The sequence below is a fragment of the Larimichthys crocea genome, chromosome VIII, assembly GCF_000972845.2.
Source record: "Larimichthys crocea isolate SSNF chromosome VIII, L_crocea_2.0, whole genome shotgun sequence".
Classification (NCBI taxonomy): domain Eukaryota; kingdom Metazoa; phylum Chordata; class Actinopteri; family Sciaenidae; genus Larimichthys; species Larimichthys crocea.
In genome coordinates this window covers 20485469-20508111 of record NC_040018.1, presented here as the reverse complement: position 1 = coordinate 20508111, position 22643 = coordinate 20485469, and the positions used below count along the sequence as shown (strand labels likewise).

Sequence of the window (22643 nt, the reverse complement as noted above, 5' to 3'; positions counted from 1 at the left end):
CAGTGTGTTTGCCTGTTTGTGGGAGAGGACATGAATTGAAATCACCATGTGTGTATCAGGTTATTTTTCTGGATCCTGTTTCAGAGCAGTAACATGAATGTTGACTGCTACACCCCTGGAGGAATGTTGTCCTTTCCTTGGTCTGTGGCACACTGCGGCCATTGCCAATGCAAGCCATGCCAAGGAAAATACCTTGCAAACTGCTGACTTTGATAATGGGAGGGAATCTGATTCTGTCTGCATGCACTCTATCAATACAAACAGTAACCAAGCTGCTTCAAATGCATGAATGTGTTTACTAATGACTTACTCTCAGAACATTTGTGTAAATGAGGGTCTCAGTGCTTTGATAGTATTCACAGACAACAACACCCTACAGTGTTGCCTTGCTGTGGAGCTCTCCATGTATGCATGTCTTTTGTTCATTCAGTGTAATACAAACAACAAGAGGAATGAAAGGTAGAGAGAGGTGGTGATGTATGTTTGTGTGTGTTGTTGGGAGGAGGATTTTGAGCACTTTCCTAATTGACCTCAGTTTGATATTTCTTCGGGGGTGAGGATACAGAAAGTATTTCCCAACATGTCCGCCACATAAACAGAGCATTGTGTTGAAGGGCAACAGTATTTCACTAGTATGAGGTCATATTGCAAATCATCAAACAGAACATCCTGATTATTTGTTCATTTGTATTTTATAGTAGGGTTCAGTTTAAGAAAACAGTTGTTTATTGCGTGGATTACATCACTGGTTCTGTTACCAATTAGGTAATTTCCCATCTGCACACAGTTATTGTAATTTTTAAAGGTTTAAAGGCAAAGCAAGCCTTTGAAACACCTGTGGAATAACAAAGCTACGTTGTCACTATTTATGCAATACAAAATGAGAAAAAGGGTTCAAGCCATTGAAAGTCAGATGTGTTATATGTCTGAATGCCTTTGCAGATGGTAATGTTGACACTGGAAGCCTTATAGAGCCCTGGCTGCTGCAGGCCAGGAAACATCACTAGCACTAGGGCCATGTGGGACCTCTCCTTAAAAAAAGTTTGAGATTTTTTTCACAGCCCATTGTAAGTAATCAGGCAAATAGAAGCTTGCTGTTGTGCAGTGCACAGACACTACTTTCCAGGAGGCAGAGAGCAATGCTCAGTCTACTGACAGGCGAGCCAGCAGACCGACAAGAAGTCAGGACATATTCTCATACCACTCACAGACGGTAACACCACGAGTGGGTCTTCTGAAGCCCACTTTCACTCTCCTGGGTGTGATTGCTTCTGAATGCACATTTAACCTCCTCTACTGCTGGCAGTGAAGACCTGCAGATGCACTCAACCACAGGCTTACTCTTCAACCCTGCATCTGTCTCAATACTCACACCAAAGCTGTACCCGCGGGAGGAGGATACACATGTTTTATTGACAGAGATACAGGTGGTTTGAGTTTGAGCTGCTGGTGTACTGGAAGGGTTTTTTCCTGTGTGGTAAGCTGTGGTGTCTTTGGAGCCAGTATGTTGCCTATTGTTGTGGCATGTTTGGTATTCATCCTGCTGGGCTTGGGGCAGGCTCAGGTTGCCACACAGGCTCAAGGGCAGAGCGGGAGTCAAGGCCAGGGGCAGGACAGCTCTGCCACCCCTTGGAGACAGGTGATTCAGTGGGAGAACAATGGCCGGGTATTTAGCCTGCTGAACAGTGGCGCTGAATATGTCCCTCCTCGGGCAGGGTCCCAGGACAGAGGTCCCAGGGTGGTTGTAGCAGATTCCCGTGTACGTTCTTCTCGTAGACCTCAGGGAGGTAATGTCCGCCGGCAGGCTCCATCAAGAGGATCCTCTGAGACTGTTCGTGGGCAGGCAAGGCATCCTTTTGGCTTTGGGCAAGTGCCTGATAACTGGAGGCAAACTGCAGGCAGCACAGGTGGTATCCATTTCCAAGGATCCTCCAGCACTCGCTTCAGGCCATCCACAGGTTCTTCATCTTCTTCTTCATCATCATCGTCTTTTTCTTCATCTTCCTATAGTATTCCATCCTACCCACAGTACCCACTTCCTCAACAGTCTCCCTTCCAACCACTACCTTACGACTCTAGTTTTGTGGAGGGACCAGTCAGGAGCTACGAGCCACCTTTTCAGCCTGTTGGTGGAGCATATGGGGGTGGAGGGATTAGTACTGGACAGGTATATAATGGAGGAGGGTATGGAGGTGGTCTGGCCCCAGTACTCCCAGGCTCTCCCACTGATTTTACTGACGATAGCTATCGTTACTACCAGTCTTATGGCTACGTACCAAATCCTGCGGTGCGTCCACGTGCTGCCCAAACACAGCATGCAGATGGTCTGGACCACAGATACACCCACAGTCTCTACAACGAAGACTCAGCTCCTGCTGTCCCCGATGTCAACCAGGCTGCTCCTGTGATAGTGGACAGGACAGGAGCAGCTGGTCAACCACCAGTTAGGAGCCCTCAGTATGAGCAGTTTCCTCCATTTGGAAGGCCTCAACCTCCTTTCCTGCAACCCATTCCTCCAGGCAGAAATTCTCCAAACTCTGCTCTAGAGAACCCCAGTATGAATGTCGGGAGTGTCTACCGACCAGAACAGAGAGGTACAGTAAGCTATTTGTTTGGCTTTTGTGAACTAATACAATGATTGTTTTATTTCTCATTTTGCCCAGGAAGTTCTAAATCTTGATAATATTAGGAGAGGATGTCATACATGGGTGGGACTGCAATAGATGCAGATCTGGAGCATTGTGGTTTTTAAGAAAATTCTGAACCACTTAAAATATTTCTCAGTGGAAAAGGGGAACATGTTTACTTGTAGACAAGTTATTAATCCAAGGTATTAATGTCTTTAAGGTTGAAAAACAAAAGATTGCCATGTGATTTGTGTTAGAACTGGACATATGAATTTAAAATATGCAAAACCCAGGGGAGTAAAGACCTCACCGCCCCCTCAAGTACACAGTCCAATATTCTTCTTTCATGTTTGTGAGATATCTGAAGTAATCAGAATAAAACAGCTGGTTAAAATTCAACCTCTTTTTCAGTTTACAAACAAAGCAAAGTGAACGCAAGGTTCATCTTTTCCCACTTGTATGGTTATTGAAACCAGGTGTTGAGCAAGCCCTGCCAATGTACAGAGAACACACACAAGAACCTCTGTGTTTCTGTGCTACACAAAAGTAGACTGGTTCATGAGGCGTGTTTGGTAATGGTAGTGACCTCATAGGGGGGGCTGGTGACAGGGGGTTGTGTTCGTGTGCAATGGCTGCCTCCTGGACTTAAGGACAGGAGAACGGGAAACAAGGGAGGGGGATACAGTACTCTCTGAGGGGGGGGAGTGTGGAAAGTCCCTGTAACACATGGGGTCCATTGCTTCAGCTACAGGAAATAAAAGAAATATTTAGTCAGTGTTCTTAGGGGAAGAATGTGGAGTGTCAAAATGTGCAATACTATGGCTTTAGAAAAGGTTTCTGTAACATAGCAGATAGTTTATTTTCATAATATATGACTGTGCTGTGGAGGTAGAGGTTTCTCTTGAGCTTGTTAATGCTGTGGGGAAATAATTTAGCTAAATGCAAACAACATGTGAGGTTTTCTATATTCTGCCTGCCAGAGGTTGTGTTTGGTCTGAGCTAAGAGGAGATGCAGCCTTCCAAAGAGATTCTTAACCTCCTTATAATGCAGATTTACCTTCTCTTTTACTCTGTGATCTGCCTTACTGTGCAGTAGTCTCTGTAGTGTGCTATGTGCTCGCAACCACCATTCATTAGACACTCTAGAGCTGGGAGCCATTCTACAGCACAAAAGCCAACATGTGTGCAGATGCCTTAGTGCTCCCAGTAATCATTGTGATAAAGATTCAGCCATTGGGGGCTGTTGAAAAGCTGACATTTTTATTGCATTGCTTCATGGCACGACATTAAGCTGTTACAGTATCGTAATAATAATTATGATCTACAAGTTTAAAATGTACTTAAACCTGAAGTCACCAGGCAAGTGTATTTATAACACTATTGTTAAAGGCAATGTTGTATCATATCAGAAGCAGTAAAGTACATAAGACGCATTAATACATCAAGATAAACATTTATTTCAATGGCCAGACTGCTCTTGAATAGAAAATACAATAGAACAATAGAATAGATACTTTATTGATCCCCCGAGGGGAAATTCTTAATACAAATAAATTGAATCTTATCATGGGGCCTACCACGGTCAGTGAAATACAACTAAGCACAAATAGTTTAGGCTAGGGTTAGCGTGGGTGTACAAGCTGTTCCCACGGTCACATACAGTAAATAGGGCTTGACCCACAGCCAAAGTTACATATAGTGTATAGTAGTCATATCAGAGTGTGCTATAAAGAGAACAAGAAATCTACAACAAATAGATCCTTACATCATAAGTGCAAAATTGGAGCAATTTATCAAGTGTCTTTTCAAGCCATTTAATGTTATTATTTTGTTGTGCCCTATTCTTCTGCAATGGGTTAATGACACCTGAAAATTAGAAAATTGGAAAATTAGTGACCAAGTCCTAATAATTGTATGATGGCAATGGAGTACTATAAGCTGCTACTACTTTCTGGAAGGAATCTAACTTGAATAGTACAGCCTTGGTAAAGATATGCACTCAGTGTAGTTAATGTGAATAATGAATTGTGCTTAATTAAATACAGTAGCAAAGATCGATTAAAAGTCTGCATATTGTACAAATTACACTTTTTGCCACATGCTGTCATTTCATCTCACTCTTTCTTACTCTGATATTCCCTGACAAAGTCACAAGCCGTCATAGGTGAGAATAATTAGACCGTAACTGGTGCACAGTAATTCATCCAGGCAGCTGCAAGGCAGCGCTGCAGTTATTTCACTCATTAGTTTCAGCATGATATCTTCAAATTAAGGGAAACGCTTTTAGCATCTAACTATTGCTAAAAATTAATCTGTAATATATCAACTGACCACAAAGTAAAATGTTTTATAATCACGGAAATAGATAAGACGTAATAACGAGATTATAGAGAGTATAAACTACCTGATGAAAGAAGCTGTGGAAGTAGCCACATACTTAAAACACCAAATGGTGCTGTGTTCTTTTTATTTTTAAGAATGTAGTGAATTATAAAATATTCTAATCTGTCAGTCCTCCGCAGCTAGCAGCCTATAGAGTATCTAGAGAGGGAGCCCTCATGTCTTTTATTATGCTATATTAGATGGTATAAAAAGCATGGCAAGATTCGGTTTCTTTTCTCCATGCCCCACTTAGAGTGTAATGTGTGGCTTTGTCACATGCTGTCAAGAGCTGATCAGCTTTGGCTTCTCAATGCACTTTATCCTTCTGAAAGAGACCCAATTTCATATTTCAAAGGATTAGGGGGCAGAGAACAAAGCTTTCATGGGGTAAGGAGAGAAAAAAAGGGGGCTGAGAGTGCTGTTGGAAAACCTCAGCGTTTCACACTGGTCTTACAGTGTTTACATGGTCTGCCCCAGGAAGCTTCCCTCTGTCCTATACATCTGCCTCAGAGAGGGCTGTCATATGTGATGTTTACATAAAACCTGCAAAGGCAAAGCCCTTGTTTAAACTTGCAGCTGGGGAGGTAGGACTCACCTGGATGTTAAATGCTGGGCAAATATAAGATAGGAAACTTTCTATCTGGTTTCCATAAAGAAACCATAACTAACGTACTTCATGTTAGTCCAGAATCAAAAGACAGCAGTGCCTTATTTCATCATCTGTTTTCCTTCTAATGGTTTAAGCTTGAAGAAGAGAAAATAAAGATTGTATTGTAGATTTTATGAATGCTTCCAGGCTTAGAGGTCAGATGGTTTGACTTTCAGTTGCTTGAACAAGTTCACATTAAAGCATGTCCAGCCTTTGTGAGCTAAATGGAGAGGGGTGATAAGCTACACCAGAGACCCTTGCTGGCATAGCCTTTCCTGGGAACAGGACAGACAGACATTCACTTTGACAAGTCAGGCCTGCTTTTTTTAACGTGTTCCTCAGGTTTTCTGACAGACTTGGTCAGTGGCCCACTTTCAAAACAGCAATGGTGTGAGATCACTGTTTTGCCCCGGCACACATGTTCTCCCTCTATGTGTGTCCGTCTGGCTCTCTTGCTGTATCTCTGTGCACCAAAATCTAATAGTTATTACTGGTTACTTTTATTTGAAAGAAACAAGTTAATTTACAGTCTTAATCTCTGTGTAGGTGTGTTGCATTACTTTTACTAAAATAGCCACAGAAGTATGACTAGGTATTATACAATGGTAATATAAAATATTATACTTTTGGAACACATTACTCCAATATGGAAAGTTGTATGAACAACACAGACTGCATTGCATACTGTAGCTCAGATATTTCCAAGTTTAGCTTTACCGTCATATTATGTTTATGATATTAAAGCTGAAGTGACATATTCATATTAAGAAAAGTGGCGTGGAAGATCGCATTACATTAGCCAGGAAGGCAAGACATTATTAATGGTATAAACATTTTTCTCTAAAAATAAGATAATAATTTAGTGAGGTGCAAATTGTATTTAACACTGGAAGTTAATGTACTGCAAGTATAGTTATATGTTTTGGGGGATTTTGTACACTAGAGGCCCAAATGTAGATGTGTTCTCTCACCCCAAACTCACCCCTGACTGAGAGGAACATGGAGCAAAAGTGTCTCATTAGAAAACCATGATAATAATCTGGAATGCAATGTAATTAGTCGCCAATGGCTCTCTCGAGACTGACCTAGTCTTGAACTGTGGGTTCTGTTGCTGCATTGATACCCATCATATCCTCCATCAGCACCACCAAAATACCAGGTAATAAGAACTTGATGACAGATATGTGAAAGAGTTCCTCTGTTTCTGAAAAATCATAACTATGAATGTGGTGTGTCAGCTGTAACTACACTTAATAACATTGTTTGTTAACATTTGTGAACACATAATTTCATGAAAAAAGGTTATGTGCTAGTTAAAGCAGCCAAATGAGAACATAGGGTGAGCAGTCTGTCTGTCATTTCAGGTTTGCCTGACCTGGTTCCTGATCCCAACTATGTCCAGGCTTCCACATATATCCAGAGGGCCCACATGTATTCTCTCCGCTGTGCTGCTGAGGAGAAATGTCTGTCAAGGTAAACCCAATTCTGAACATGCTTTTTTGTTAGTGCCGGATGTTCTGATTCTGTCTTAATGTGGCCCTCTGATAGGCTGCTGTCCTGTCCAGTTTGCACTCTGCTACGGATCATGCATTAACAACAAGATGCTAATTTCTTTTAAATGTTACCATGTTTTATATCTGCTTCACAAGTAAACCATCCACAATTTCAGCATAGCCTGCTCTGTACAACAATATCTGTAAGAAATAATGAAAAAAGTTGACCAACAGCACAACATAGGTGAACTTAATCCTGGTTACCTTCAGGGATACAGGGTATAGTTAGTTTCATTTCTCTGTGTTGGTGCCTTTCATCCCCTGAGCCCCAGGCCTGGGCCCTTTGACTCCCTCTGCACTAAGAACACTATTGAAATGATGGAATTGTGCTGTCCCCATGGCTGCACTGTTTGCCCTCTTCCTATCACAAGCACAGCCATCCCTCAAAGTCCTTTCATATCCTGTCTGAGTTTGCAGCAATCACGGGCAGATGGGCTGTTGTAATTTGCCATACACTCCATTGTCAACAATAGCCACAAGACGAATGGCTTAGCTCTTCAGTGGTTTTGTGAACTCGAGGTTGTGCTTACTTTTTCACCCAAAAAAAAGTGAATCGAACAACAGAATGTTCCCCCTCCCCATGTTGAAACTGTGTATTTGGAGAGATGGTTGTAATCTGTAGAATGAATTATTTAGTAGATATGCTCCTGTCTCCGAGCCTTTTCCAGTCTTGCTCTTTTTTCTTTTCCTTGTCTTAGTTATGAGAAACAGACATGCCGACATTGTTTTTGTAGCTACTTGTGCACTTTCCCCTCACCGTTTTTTGTCTTAACGTATGTGTCTGCCATTCAGCTCCGCCTATGGCCCTGACGCCACAGACTATGATGTAAGGGTCCTGCTTCGATTCCCACAGAGGGTGAAGAACAAGGGGACTGCCGACTTCATGCCTAACAGGCCACGTCATACCTGGGAGTGGCATAGCTGTCATCAGTAAGTACTGAATACAAAACAGATTTTTCCCAATCAGCTAGTTATGCTTTACTGGCTACAATGTTGCTGGGAGCTATTTAGCAAACATTTTTCTGTCAGTCTGATTTTATTCTTTATCCTTTGGTCTATTTATTCATGTACACATGGGTTGATATGTGCTGATCACCTTACCCATAATTCAAGGTTATTGCAAGGTTATAAAATGAACAGATCTGGTCATTAGCTTTGATTGTAGTACATGTTCTAAAACAAATTACAATTACTGATCTAGCTGTGTTTAATAAGAGTTTATGGTAAATTAATACATTTATGTGCTGAGCCATGATCGATAATTATTTGCATTTCCTGGGCTACTTGGAATGAGCTTTTCCCTCAGGGGCCCAACAACTCTACTCTGAATCCACTAAGGATAATAACATTTAAAACACAGCAGGGTGACAAATGATGATTCACTTTGAAAATGTGTTAATAAAGATTTAGTTACAATCCAATTGACCTAATTTACAGAGGAGCAGCAGCACTCATCTCACACACTCATTGGGAGTTGGATGTTACCCAACTTACTATAAGAACCCCAGTTGGCCTCATTATATCAAGGTGGACACCAGAAAAAGAAAGCGCTAAGGTAGTCACTGATCTTGGATGTAGCCCTGGTTCACAAAATTAGGGTGCAGTTGCTATTTCTCCGCCGCATGGGCATAACTTTAGCACTAACATTTTGAATGCCTGGGTTCATGGTGGGTTTTCAGGTAGTGAAAGCCCTTTGTTGTGTGTAGCTGTTGGTCAGTCTGAAGTGTTTAGTCTATTTTGAGTTTATTAGGCACGTGTCAATCAAATCCATTTCCTCAGAGAGTCAGCTCTGTCTGAAATAGAATATGGACAACATACTGAAATTCCACATAATATAAAAAAAATATGGTATGCAACTTGTGGGTTTGATCCATTTAGCAAGCAGTTTCCTCACTGTGTCTTTCTCAATGGACAGATTTTAGTTGATTTAGCACGCCAGTCATGGCATATCTCTGGAGGACTGCTGATGAGGTGATTCATTGTTTTATTACATTAAATTCCTTGTAGACTGTCTTTTATCTCAGTTTCAAGAAGTCCACCCACTGACGCTAGTGCCAGGCTCTCCTTTACTAGCCTCATCTTAGAGGAATGTTGACTGGCCGTTAGGAGATTGGCAGTGTTGTTGCTGTCTGACACCAAACTGCATTTACACAGTGGTTCCCAGGAGGCAGAAAGCCAAGGCAATCATTTCACTGGCTGTGTGATCAGAATGACAAATCAATCCATTTTTCTTGTCAATCTGCAACACCAGATCACGCAGCTGCTAAAGTATGATGACATGGATATGGGTTACTGGGACAGGGAGTGTTTTTTAACAAAGAAATCTCTTTAGGGGAGGAAAATCTCTAGCCTGGAATTTGACAATAAACTTCCCTGCCCTACATTTCTGTTAAATAAGCTGTGTAGTTGACAGTTTTGCTTTTCATTACATTCACCCATATCTTTCTCACAGAAGTATTAGGGATGGGAGTATCATTGGCTGTAGTGAAAATGTTGGAATTCTGTATGTTTTTACTCAAATGAGGACACAGAATCGCATGTGGATCTTATTTCTTATACCAACCAGTGAGGAAAACACATGAAAGTCATTAAAATGCTCTTCTTGCTTGGTGGACCTTTTACTTTTTGATAAAAGTTCTTCAACCTGTGCTTTACTTATCTCAGCACCACATGATAGAACTTTGTTAAACTACGTCACCTGTGTGGTCAAAGATCATGGCTGCTGTTTGTGCAGGTGCTTGGGCATATGTCTTCATATCCTCATTGCTTTGTGGAAGGCAAATATCAGGCCACTGCTAAATAGTTCTCAAAGAACCTACTGTGGTTTTTTGTGTTCTACAACTCAAGCTGTGATCTGAGAAACCCTCAAAGTCTTGTTTGTTGCAACACAAGTGGAAAATGACTCATGACTATCAAGAAGGATTGCAATGTTTTGTATATTACGATTACAAGTTATTCTTGTTAAATCCACTATGTGTCCTTCCAACAATAAATTCTCCATAGCTGACATAGTCAGTGAGGGGATCCAGGAATCCAAGGAGGCAGGGGACCCTTCCAGGCACCTTGTAGTCCAGCACCTCCCACTTCCAATCTTTTTCTCTGTTTCCTGCACTCATTCTTTCTTCTTCACAGACACATACACAACATGCACTGTAATGAATGCCAGTTTCAGGAATACAAACAAAGTCTGTGCTTCAACCTTACAGGCTCTTCAGTTCCCACCCTAGTTTATACACATATTTTAATATACACTCACACATGTGTTGCACGAAATGTATTCTTGCCCCACATAAAATACATCTATAAACACATACAGCTATGTACATTTGCATGTTAACAGAGACGGAAGAGTAATTTAAACCCACAGTCACAATAAAGATAGTGTTCAGCCTCAGATAACAACAGACAGGTTTTTACCTGAGAGCAGCTCATAATTGATTGCCTCTCCTATGGAAAGAATGAGTCCTTGAATGGTCACTTGCTCCATCAGTGGAAAGTACCCACTTTTCCTTCCAAGTCATCCTTCAATCTTTAATGACTGTTCCAGTAAAAGCTGTTGCTATGTTGAAACATGGGCTATGAAGTAAGGCGAAAGGGCAATATTTATATAGTCTGAGTTTGTCTGACTGTAAAAGATCCAGTGCTTACCTCACCTGCTACAACAACTAAAGTCAACACCACTTAAGTATGCTGTATGGAGCAATTTAAGAATCAAAGGATCATGGAAATTAATCATTTCAGTAACTGCTAGAAGGTGTATTTATATCCTGTAAGCTATAATTTTCAGTTGGGTGTCCCATTTAAGAACATTGCCATGTTACTGCAAGCCATGTCATGTATCCAAAAGACTCAAAACAAAGTGCAGCTATTGGGATCAGCAGTTTTGAAAGGCTTTACTTCTATACTACTATAAAAACATTTATACTTCGTCAGCTCTCAAGTGTCATCAGAACTTAAGTAAAAGTTACTCATAGTTGTGATATGGGTTGTGTGTTTTGCCAGTATAGGTGGAACAAAATATTATAAAAATATTTGTTACAGTGGATGGGGTTAGATAAAGGCCTCTCTCAACGTCATAACGGTATGGTTTATTGCTAAGCTGCTACATTAGGTTGCAGTAGCTACATATAGCAACATTTTTCAACTATGTGCATAGAAAAGTGTGCATACTGTAGGAACTTTGCTAGCTTAGTTATACTGCTCACTGCTGAACATACTGTATGTGTCGTGCCAGTGTCGAGTGATGCAATGTCCAGAAACCTGACAGCCATGCTTTATGTTCAGCAGTGTTCCACAGCTTCTGCGGTAGTCGCATGACTCTATAACTTTTCTGCTTATATTTGTTCCACCAACAGCATATAGTTAGCTTAAAGAAGATTGAGAGAAGATTGTCAGCACTATCTATGTGCTATGAAAAAGTATAATTTGCTCATGTTGTTGGAAGGGTATATGTTGAGTTCTGCAGTTCATCTTTGGCTGTTTAGACAGGCTTTCTGACACATAGACACTTTTACAGAGAAACACTACGGCAGGGAATATATATTATTTTTCTGCATTCTTACATTTTTGTGTCAAAACTCAGCTTTAAATGTGTAGTTGTGTTATTTCAGCATTTGTTTGATGCAAAAAAGAGTTTACAATTAACTAACTGATTAATGATATGCAGTCATGTGAATGAGTTAAAATAAAAACAAAAAAAATGAAAATGGTAAAGTAGGGTGTTGTAGACAGGACACATTTTTTACTAGCTATTTAAGTTATGTGTGCAGTTGTTACCAGAGATTTGCATAAATACATCAAAAACCGAAAATAGAGCCTTTTCTATTAACATGAAATTATGTTGTTATCCTACTCTATGTAAATATGCTCTTGTTGGCGTATACCACAGTCATGTGCATGGCAGGCTTGTAAAAAGTGAATAGTATCCTGAGTCACTTTGAAATTTGGGAGAGGTCCAAGCCATATAGCAGTTAATATTGCAGATGATTTTAAATGGACCAGGTCATTTACAGTCACTCATTAAGAGTCATAATCAGATTGAGTTGAGATGATCAGTGACCATGCACATCCAGGCTTTGCTAAAGCTTTACAAACAAATACACCAACACACATATACTGTGAAACACACATCCACTATGAAAATGACCATGTGCACCCACGTACATAAACGCTAGCACACCAACGCATACCCTCACACACCTCCAAACACCTCCAATCTTGCAGGCCGATACAAGCTAATTAAAAACATTCATACATCATTAGGGTGTTAATGTCGTGCTTCAGTGATACTTTATTGTTGCCATTAATTAGTATTCATTGTCATTTGCTACTTTATGATGTGTTCAGTCAAGGTGCAACAACACTTACAAAAATGTGAACAGGATGAGGTCAACAGGTTGAATATATAGTCTATAAATTCTCTGATTATCTTTGAAGTTACACTTTAACTTGGATAAGCTACATTTGAACAAAATAGTGATGTAATTACAAAAGGAGCTTAACAAACTTGACAAACTTTTCTGTTCTGAATACTGTATTAAAGCACACATGGTTTAAGCGATAACATTGTGATTGCCCACCTTCAGTACTTGATTACATGCACAGTGTTCTGCTTGTTCCGACAGGCACTACCACAGTATGGATGAGTTCAGCCATTATGATTTACTGGAGGTCAGCACTGGCCGTAAAGTGGCAGAGGGACACAAGGCTAGTTTCTGTCTGGAGGACACCACCTGTGACTTTGGTCACCTGAAGCGCTATGCCTGCACCGCTCACACTCAGGTAACACAGCATATTAAAAAATAGTACTCCAGTAATCTTAACACACTTGCTATTATAAACTCATTTATATTTTTTGTTTTTTATGATGGATTATAGGTGACACATTTATTACTTTGTTGGTCATTATCCTGCTCATGTTTATTGCAATATATTATATTCACTTTTTGAGGATTTGACTCAGATTAGTATTCCTTATGAGTATCTCTGCTTCCCTCTGCTTCATTAGGGTCTGAGCCCAGGCTGCTATGACACATACAATGCTGACATTGACTGCCAGTGGATTGATATCACGGACATCAAGCCTGGAAACTACATCCTAAAGGTATGAATCAAGTGATAATCTGGTGTGCACGCACATGGAAACATTATGGACAGCACGTGGTCATATATCATTAGAGACAGAGCCACCAAAATAAATTGATCTGGGTTATAAAAGAGCTATGAAGTTGCTGAAGTTTTTAGGGTTTCCATTCATCTGGGGGTTTTCAGGTTGCAGCATTTCATGGCTCAGTGGCATCATTTCCCATCCATCTTATTGTCTATTTTTTAAACACATTTTACTTGATCAGTATGGCTGCAAGATGTATACACAAAATATCTATACATGAGTGTGTTCAGTGATGTTTATCCCAAATATATTGTTTTTTGGAGCATTAGAGATTATGGTGAATTGTATTGTGCCTTCTGTCCTCCGTCTCGCAGCTCCAGGTTAATCCCAAGTTCTTGGTGCTGGAATCAGACTTTACCAACAATGTGGTCAGGTGTAATATACACTACACAGGACAGTTTGTTAAAACAACCAACTGCAAAATAGCACAGTAAGTAACTTTTATTATTATGAATAGTAATTGATGTTAATCATTTACTGGGAGTGTCACATTTATTCACAATGTTCTCAAAGAAACCTGGGCAATTCAGATATTGTGCTTTTGTGGAATGCAAAGAGTGTAAATCAGGGTTTGTGTCATTTTCCCACCACTGAGTTATACTGAAGCACATGACAGGGCAGCTAAATTCAGTTTTTTGATGAGCCTCACAGTGTTTTGAATTACTTAGTGGACTTAATGGGTTCCTAGCTGAAATATTTGATGATTTAATGAATGATGTTCTCATTCTCCAGTTAAGATTAATAGCCTCTGAAACTTTCATATCTTCCCTCGAAGGGAGATGTAGCAGTGTTGAACTTTTAAATAGCGCTATTAGGAAGTGTATCATTGCACTCAGAATTACTACCATATCCTCTTGTAAAGACTCTCTATATAAAGAGAGTGGATATACATAGACAAAGCATCATTAGGTTCAAGTGCTCTGGCCAGTTTCACTGGTACGGTGAAACATATACTTAAAAAGATGTCTGCCAAAGCATTTCCAGAGTTCATAAAAGCTGGCTATAATTGCTAGATACTGATGCTTATAAAATAATTACATTAGCAGCTGCTGCGGTCCTTATTCCCATCATTAAAGACTGATATTTGAACAGTTTGTTGACTTGAAAATAAGTCCACTTACATCATGTTATATGTATTTATGGCTACACTAATGTGGTTATATTTTAACAAGTATTTTCTATCCAATGTGTCTGTATACAGCAAATTATTATAATTATAACCAAATATTGTAATTACCATCCCATATAGATTAAAAGCATTTTAATTTGCAACAAAATATCACACTTTTTATAAAAGTGTGTCTTGATTCTAACAATCTGCTTCAAATAAGATTAAAATGTATATTGTTTGTTAATGTGCTGTCGCTGATTATTGTTGACATAATTTTTAATTTCCTTTGTAAGAGTTCACAAAAGTATTTTCTTTCATAATGTTAAAAGTGAAGCATACTGTAAAATGTGCATGTATAATGAAGCTACCATTATTTAGTTTGAGCCCAGGCAAATAGTTTGTGTTGTACTATGTCTTATAATACATTGAAATTGTTCACTGAGTCTTGAGTATTTCACTTCTGACAAAGGTGTTTTTCATTGTCTGTTCATTTTGCAGGTCTTGATCAAGCACTGGAAGGCTGCCACATTAGAGTGACCCTGATCGCTATTCCATTGAAATGTGAATGGAATCCATTTGTTGTTGGTTCATTGTTGATGTTGTCTGTCTCTAATATTTTGTGCTGTCCTGGTATGCTGGGATCAAGGCTAACAAGGGTTCCACTAGCACTGAAAAGGGGGTTTAAAGTAGACACACACACATATTGTATGCATAATGCATATTGTACGTTAATATCCCAGCAATGAATCAACAGTTTACATTACTGTAATTTTACAATATTGTCCTACCTACTCATATTGCAGCTCTACCAGTCTGGTTTGGTTAATGTTAGGACACATCATTGACTTTCAAAAGAGGTGTTTACTGTATCTGCACATAAAAAAATCTATGCACACCTCCGGCAGAGTGGTTCTTTTTTAATTATAAATAAACCGTGAAACGGTGCCGGTGCTGAAATGAGTTGTTCCAGACAAGTCAGGGTTCAGCTGCAATCCAACAAATAAAATTAGAGGACAAAGTTTTCCCAGGAGCATTCATCCATGCAGTGTGGGGACAGACAGAGATGCCCAGTGACTCAGAAGAACTATGTGTTTTTCTGGATTTTTTTCCCCTCATCACTGCCTGTGAAGAGTGGGTCACGCTGGGATACTGTGATTCTCTGTGCACATCCATGTTGTGTTAACAGCAAAAGGAAGACAACAGGTCATATTTCCATTTGTCAACTCCATCAAATTTAAGTCAACACAAAGACAGTCAGTACTGGCTGCTGTACTTCTCAAAACCTTTGCATATTCGTCTTGTGCCCCCATTCCCAGTCCTTTCTTATTTCAGTACAACAGGAACAGGAAGCTCAACTGGCAGAAAATGGTGCTTTCCAGAAAACAAGACTCTCACAGTATGTAAACTCTATGTTTACACTGTGTTGGGTTCGCTTCTTCAACTACCAACACTGGTCAGATGGCACATAAGTCATCTTTGTCACCTTTTGAAGAATGTATATACAAATATTCCACTGATGCATGACTCTAATTATGGAGATTATTTTGTTGTAACTGATTGTACTTTGTTTATCCAGTTTGATCTGTTACTGTATTTTGTGAAATTATATATATTTTATATATATATATATATATTATTGATAATCTGAATTATTCAAATAGAATGTGTTGTTGGAAAAAAAAATGTTATTGCTACAGACAGTATTATAATGTGTCAGAAAGCTGTCTCTACCTACCTCTCCAAATGAGTGAGCTGTTGTTTCCTTTTAGGTGTCCTCTTACCACTCTGTTGCAGCACATAGCTGAAACCCCTTAAATCCTTTGAACATATCAAAGGACACAAAATGTGGAATGCAAACAATGGGTTAACGAGTTTAAGTCATAATCCTTAAGATTTCTGTCTTGATTGTTTAATACTGCATTACAGCAGCTACTTTGTCAGCAGCAGTGGAAGTGCAACTGGTGTATCTGCAACAGTGCAACCAAACAAACTCACGTTTCAATAAATAATTAATTAAAACTAAAAAGAACCCATGCTGAACATGGAGCAAGGAGTTTTCCACACAACAGCAGTGCACATGAACAGCAGTGGGTTACAATGCTCAGAAGTTGGAGTTCTTCAGCAGCTTATGGTGACCGGGCCTTCTTGTGTCATTAAACCCAGTAATATTTAAAAATGATCTGCTGTCCAAAATCTTGTTATCTTGTTTTGTAGATTCTTAAAAATCTTAATTATACTAACCAAGGTGGCAATAATATTGCATATCCTGTAACTGTTTTATGATAAAAGCCATGTGACGTTTCACCAGTTGAACACTTATTACACTATTAATACCAAATAACATATTTGTGTAATCAGTGTGAATAGTACACCAGAATGATGATATCACTGAGATAAAATTACAAACTGTAACACTGACTTGCATGCATGCATGCATTGTTTATTGATTTGTGGTTAGGCAATTTGAATCCATTGCAAGACTGGTGGATCCTGCCATGCATTGTACTGTAAATACACTGAATGGTGATTGCAGGAAGAAATTCTGACAATAAAAAAAAATCTCCGTTTGATTACATGAATATCTTAAGGATTATAACTTAAATTTTAGTGTTTTTTTTATTTTTCTGTTTTCATTTTGCAGTTTTCTTTTAGACAGAACGCTTTAAATGCAGAATAGGTCTTTGGCATCCAATTTATAGGCCATACAGTAGCACACAGGTCTTTCATGTTTTACTGTAAATAGTCAGTTCTTTGATTTGATCTGCATTTTACTTTGGTAGCTCATGATAATACTGTACACTCCTCGATAAGATTCAACAACATTTTGACATTCAGTGGAACACAAGAGGAGCACAAGAGTAGATGACAGTTACATACAGCATCTTTGACATGTGGTGATGAAATTTGTCTTTTTTTTTTAACAGTGAACACTTGTCAAAATTGTCATATACAATAAATACATTTACACATTTGCCATGTCCACAGAATGGAATATGAATGCTATGCACCATCTTTACCACAGCAGCGGATAACTGTGCTTCATATGAGCCCAGATCTGCAGGCTTACACAGAATACATATCAGTAGATTCAAAGGAAATACTGTGTGACAGGTGTGGCAAGTTGCTGAATTCATCCCTTTCATAAAAGATTAGGTGTCGTGTGTTTAATGCATTCAGGCATTTTCCTGGGTTTGTATGTAATTTTTTCATGTATGATTCAAGCAGGGAAGTAAATCTGACCTTTACAAATACAGAAAAATACACACTGCATATAAAATGTCTGCAAATACCAAACAGTGAATGCAACATCTGGGTGGTTGTACTGGCGCTGTGCATAAATGAATCAGTCACACTAGTTTTTAGGTTGAGGTCGAGTTTCCGCAATCTGACATGTTGTGATGAGACATCCTGAAAAAATAATTAGATTGGATCGTATTACCATGATTGTCACACACACAGCCAAAGATCCGTTCATTTCTACAAGTTCAATTTCTACAAGAAAGTTTTTTTGTTGCCAATGATTTGACATTTGCTATTTCATCTGACTTCTTTTGGCAGCAAACAGAAACTAATCACATTATGAATGGGGAGTCATTACATGCAGCACAACACCTTGTTGCAACAGTGAGAGAGGAGCTCATCAAATGTAACATAAAAAACAATATTCTTTGTTTTATCAGGGAAGGAAGTGATTCATTGGCTATAACAAAATATTAACAATGACTGGGAGAGAGTTGTCACAATTGTATCACACTGTCACGGAGATATAGACTAATGAACTTGTGGAGTGATTACAAGCCTCATCACACTTTTATGAGAAAGTCAAGATAATATGTAGTTACTTTTAAAAGAAAATCTTTCAAGTGTGAACAAAAGATACATGTTCCAAAGAAATAATCTACTTCAGTAGAAATATGACGATTCACCTTCCAAAAAAATCGATTCAGTCTCTAAAGAATGAGATGGAAGGAGCAAAAGGAAAGAAAACAGAGAGAGGATCTTACAGCATGCACAAACACAAAGAGGCATCCTGAAAAGATGGAATTTTTCAAGATTTTTTCTGTCCAAAAGATCAACTGCAATCCAACATTGTTCACTTCTTCATGTTTCAATTTTTGTTCTTGGCAACAAAAGGATAAATAGATAGGAAGATAAATTTGAATTTTTAAGCCAACATGAATAAGAAGTTTTTAATATGCGCAAAGGGTAGGAATTTGATTCCTTGAAAACATGGCAAACTTGAAATCTGCCAAGATCAAGTGGTATGATTGATGATCGAAGGCTACAGTTACACTTACTAATCGACCTTGTGGTGAGATTATTTTGCCAACAGCCTGAGAGTTGACACTAAAGTTTAATGGATTCTCTGAAAAAGCCAAAAACTGGACACAGAGATAGCATTTATTGCAGGGTATTGTATTTGATTGTATTCGATTGTGCTGTGTACCCGGCACAGTGTAGTTAGTTCCAGTTGTGAAATATGGTGGCTATTTGGAAAACATAGACTTTCCTCGAAGAAGTATTTCCTGTCCCACAAGAAGAATGAGAATCCACTATCTGGTTGTTTTGATATGCTGGTCTCACTCTCATATTTGGTCAGTCCTAACAAAACTCTGACCCCCGTGACGGGACTTCCTCTTGGTATGTGCTGTTTGTTCAGGCAGCTCACGCGAAATCACCCCATTGCAGCTCTCTATGGCACATAATGTTTTGTGAAAGTGCTGCAGTACGTGCTGACATACACTCAACAATCTTTGTTTATGTTAATGTGTTTGTGTGTGTGTGTGTGTGTGTGTGTGTGTGTGTGTGTGTGTGTGTGTGTGTGTGTGTGTGTGTGTGTGTGTGTGTATGAGAGGTTGATGGTTAACTCCTAATGAGGGAAAGAGAAGCCAAATGATGCAATGAATTGTTTAACTTAGAGGTATTACTTTTCCAAAAGGAACGGACAGATTTTGTTATATATCTATTTTTCATGTATGCCTCAGTTTTTTGCTTATTCTCATATGGCTCCTGGTTAAGTAGCTTAAATGAAGCATTATATTCCTCTATGGGGTATAGTATAGTATAGTACTATGTCCACCAGGAGCCTCTTTTACAGTGCAGGCTTCATGTTCATGTTATGAGTAATGAAGAGAACATACGCTGCAGCACTAACAGCATCTGCAATAGCTGTCAAAGCATGTGACATTTGTAAATAATTTAGGACCACTTCTTGCAACACATGAATATGCAATTGTATTTATCAGAAATGTTTCTAATGGGTGTTTCCCAAGTGAATCCAAACAGTGTGAGTTTCTGAGCATAACACATGAAAATAACCCAAGGGGTGTACAGAACAAAATCCGGCAGACACATACTGTATCACTGAGATATGGAATATACATGATGCACTATGCCAACGCAAGCAGACTGGTGGGACAAATTAGCACAACTAGCAGCATGTAGCAGGAGGAAGTGTTTGTATATATGGTAAGAACAGCTTGTATGATTAAAGTCAGATGATACGATCGGCTGTGTGCAGTGTCATTACACCTCCTGATCCAAGCACTTGCACCTCCTGATCCAAGCACTTGAGGCTCCATCCCAATGGAATTCAAGTAGCATAAAAGATCTTGACCTTCTTAATAATACACTTTCTGAGTGGATCTGAAGCAATAGGCATGTTGTAACTCCCCTTGAGTGTTGCAGGCCCCTTCTCATTCAGTGCATGTGCTCTGAAAACATGCTGGCACCTGATCAAAAGAACATGTGGCAAGATAGTATAGTAGTATCCTGAGAAAAGGGAAAGACTGACAAATCCATTACATATGTAAATAGTCTGCTTTGGGCAACAAAATGTTATGTCTGATCACCGATGAGCAGAAGATCTGTAGGGAGAGGTATGAAACCCCTCAAGGCAAATATTTCCCCTTACAACAAGCTGCATTTACTTTACCAGCAGACCTATGTAAAGCAACAAGCGTTTTGCAGCTGCAAGCTCGCAACCTAATTGAGGAAACAGATCAAGTGAAGTGAAGCACAACTGATTAGATCTTCCAGCATTCTCTGCGGTGAGACGTCATTGAATACACAAAACCCCCACAGGAACAGAATCCATGGGTGTACTGCTGCTGATGCTGAAAATGGAAAAAACAACAACAAGGAAACACCTTTTTCATGGTTTGTTGTCAGTAACGACCAAATGAGGGCAGAATATCGTAAATGGCCTTTGGTTTAAATTTCTGGCAGTAGCAGTGAAGCAGGATGACAGTGGGCCATTACAGCTGTACTGTCTGTGCAGTGATGAGGCTGAAAGAGGTGTAACCCTGGGGATCTGTGATGAATACAGGCAGATTATGGAGAATGTTATGTCTATGATGACAACTTTGACCTATCATCATCTGCCGTACTGCTCTGTCCCTCTCCAACATCCATCACATCTTTGCTGAGCCACAATCACAGTGTAGTCGAAGCAGTGCCCTAAAACCATAGAAACACCAAATAATTTATTGATTCATTAAGTTAATAAATAAAACAAGCACATCCTCCAATTTCTCCTGTAACCTTTTCATTCACTTTGAAAAATGTTATTATAAAATGACATTCCTGCTCCTATCATCTATTTTCTCTTTCTTTTTGTTTACCTCCCCTGTGCACCAGATATTTTAGTTGATCTGACATTCATTCCATTCATGCAGCATATAATCATAAGTTTGTGGTGACACTGATGACAAGGTGACAACATTCAGCTTCAGTAATTTGCTCTCCTCGACTGCACCCTCCCCATCCCTGTCCCATTTTAGCCACACTATATTAGTTCATGGCGAGGTCACATCATGAGGGAGTGTTTGTGTTCAAGTTCTAATTATTGTTTGTTTTTAATCAGACTTTTTTGTCTGGAGCGCTTTGCCTCAATAATCCCCCATGTAGCATGTGCAAGAGCTTAATGAAGCTTTCACTGAACGCATACATCTTTATGGTAATGTCCCAGATTTATATGTAATCTTATAAACGCCAGTCTTTCTAGAGCAGAGTGCCCAACTTACTAACTGTCCAACATAGTCACAAAACTTTCATATACATTTTTTAGACTTTCCACATATTAATAAAAAGCTATAAAAACTACTGACAGACTCAAATCACTCTACCAAACCACCCTAATTTGACCAGCTGGTTTACAATGAGACAGGGCTAAAAGACATGACTTGAGACCTCCATTCTTCACTCCAGCAGGTTTATGTGAGGATAATTGAATTTAGTGGAAAGAGAGAATAGGGACTAGTCTATGAGCCGACATTGCCAAAAAGCCCACCTCCAGACTTGAGGTCTAATTTCTGCAGAGCCTACTGTGTAGAGATTCTGTGGCACAATATCAAGGCCACAGGTAATTCATCTTCTGGCTCTAGCTCTGCTTTGCGACCTAATTAAATGAATAAAGATGTGAAGAAATCTTCATTTCCGTAGGGATAAACACATTGCTGCATGGGAAAGGTAAAAGGAAAGGCTGGCTTTGTAAAGGGAGAATAGAGGCAGATGAGAAACCACTGCCTGGGAGATACTGAATGGCTGAAGACATTTGAATAGTGAGAGGAAAAGCAGTGTTCTGATTTACATGCAGCTGCAGTTGCTGGCTCATTTGTTTTGATAATAGCTCATCCTGCGCACACTTTATGCAGAGCTGACTCCACCATATATATCTGAGTTAACAAACATTTCACTTCTTGTGTTAACACACCACATCGAAAGCGATGGGCGTTATATGAGACAAAGAAGCAGCTTGTGTCATAGACACAAGACATGCTCGAGTGCACTGCCTGACAGTTTAAATACCGCCTGCCTCATCACTGAAACATCTGGCTTGTATTTGGTGTCAGCTGCAAAAAAAGAGCACTCTTTCTTACAACTTAGTTCCCTCAGTTTTCCCACTCATCAATTTTAAGGAGTATGCAAATGGACAATTCCTCCGGCATCCCTAGGAGTCCACGCGGTTACAACAACAGGGCAATAAATTCTCATTAAGCCTTTCCTTCCTTGAAAGGCAGAAATTGAAGTTGGGATATTCGTGTTTATAGTCCCAGGCAATTGGAACAAATGAGGAGATCTTGTGGAGGGAAGATAGGCTTCCAGCCTTAATCGGGTCCCCCACCCACCCTCCCACCCCTCCAGTGGCTCC

The 22643-nt window shown here is 39.5% G+C and overlaps 1 protein-coding gene across 1 annotated transcript; it reads left to right on the top strand.

Annotated features, from left to right (window-relative positions):
* Positions 1-1072: 1072 nt before the first annotated feature.
* loxl1 (lysyl oxidase-like 1) lies at positions 1073-17463 on the top strand. Its single transcript, XM_010732982.3, has 7 exons — positions 1073-2594; positions 7023-7131; positions 8004-8141; positions 12836-12992; positions 13219-13314; positions 13695-13810; positions 14990-17463. Exons 1-7 carry the CDS (start codon positions 1505-1507, stop codon positions 14994-14996), a joined length of 1713 nt encoding a protein of 570 aa, XP_010731284.3. The 5' UTR covers positions 1073-1504; the 3' UTR covers positions 14997-17463.
* Positions 17464-22643: the final 5180 nt, after the last annotated feature.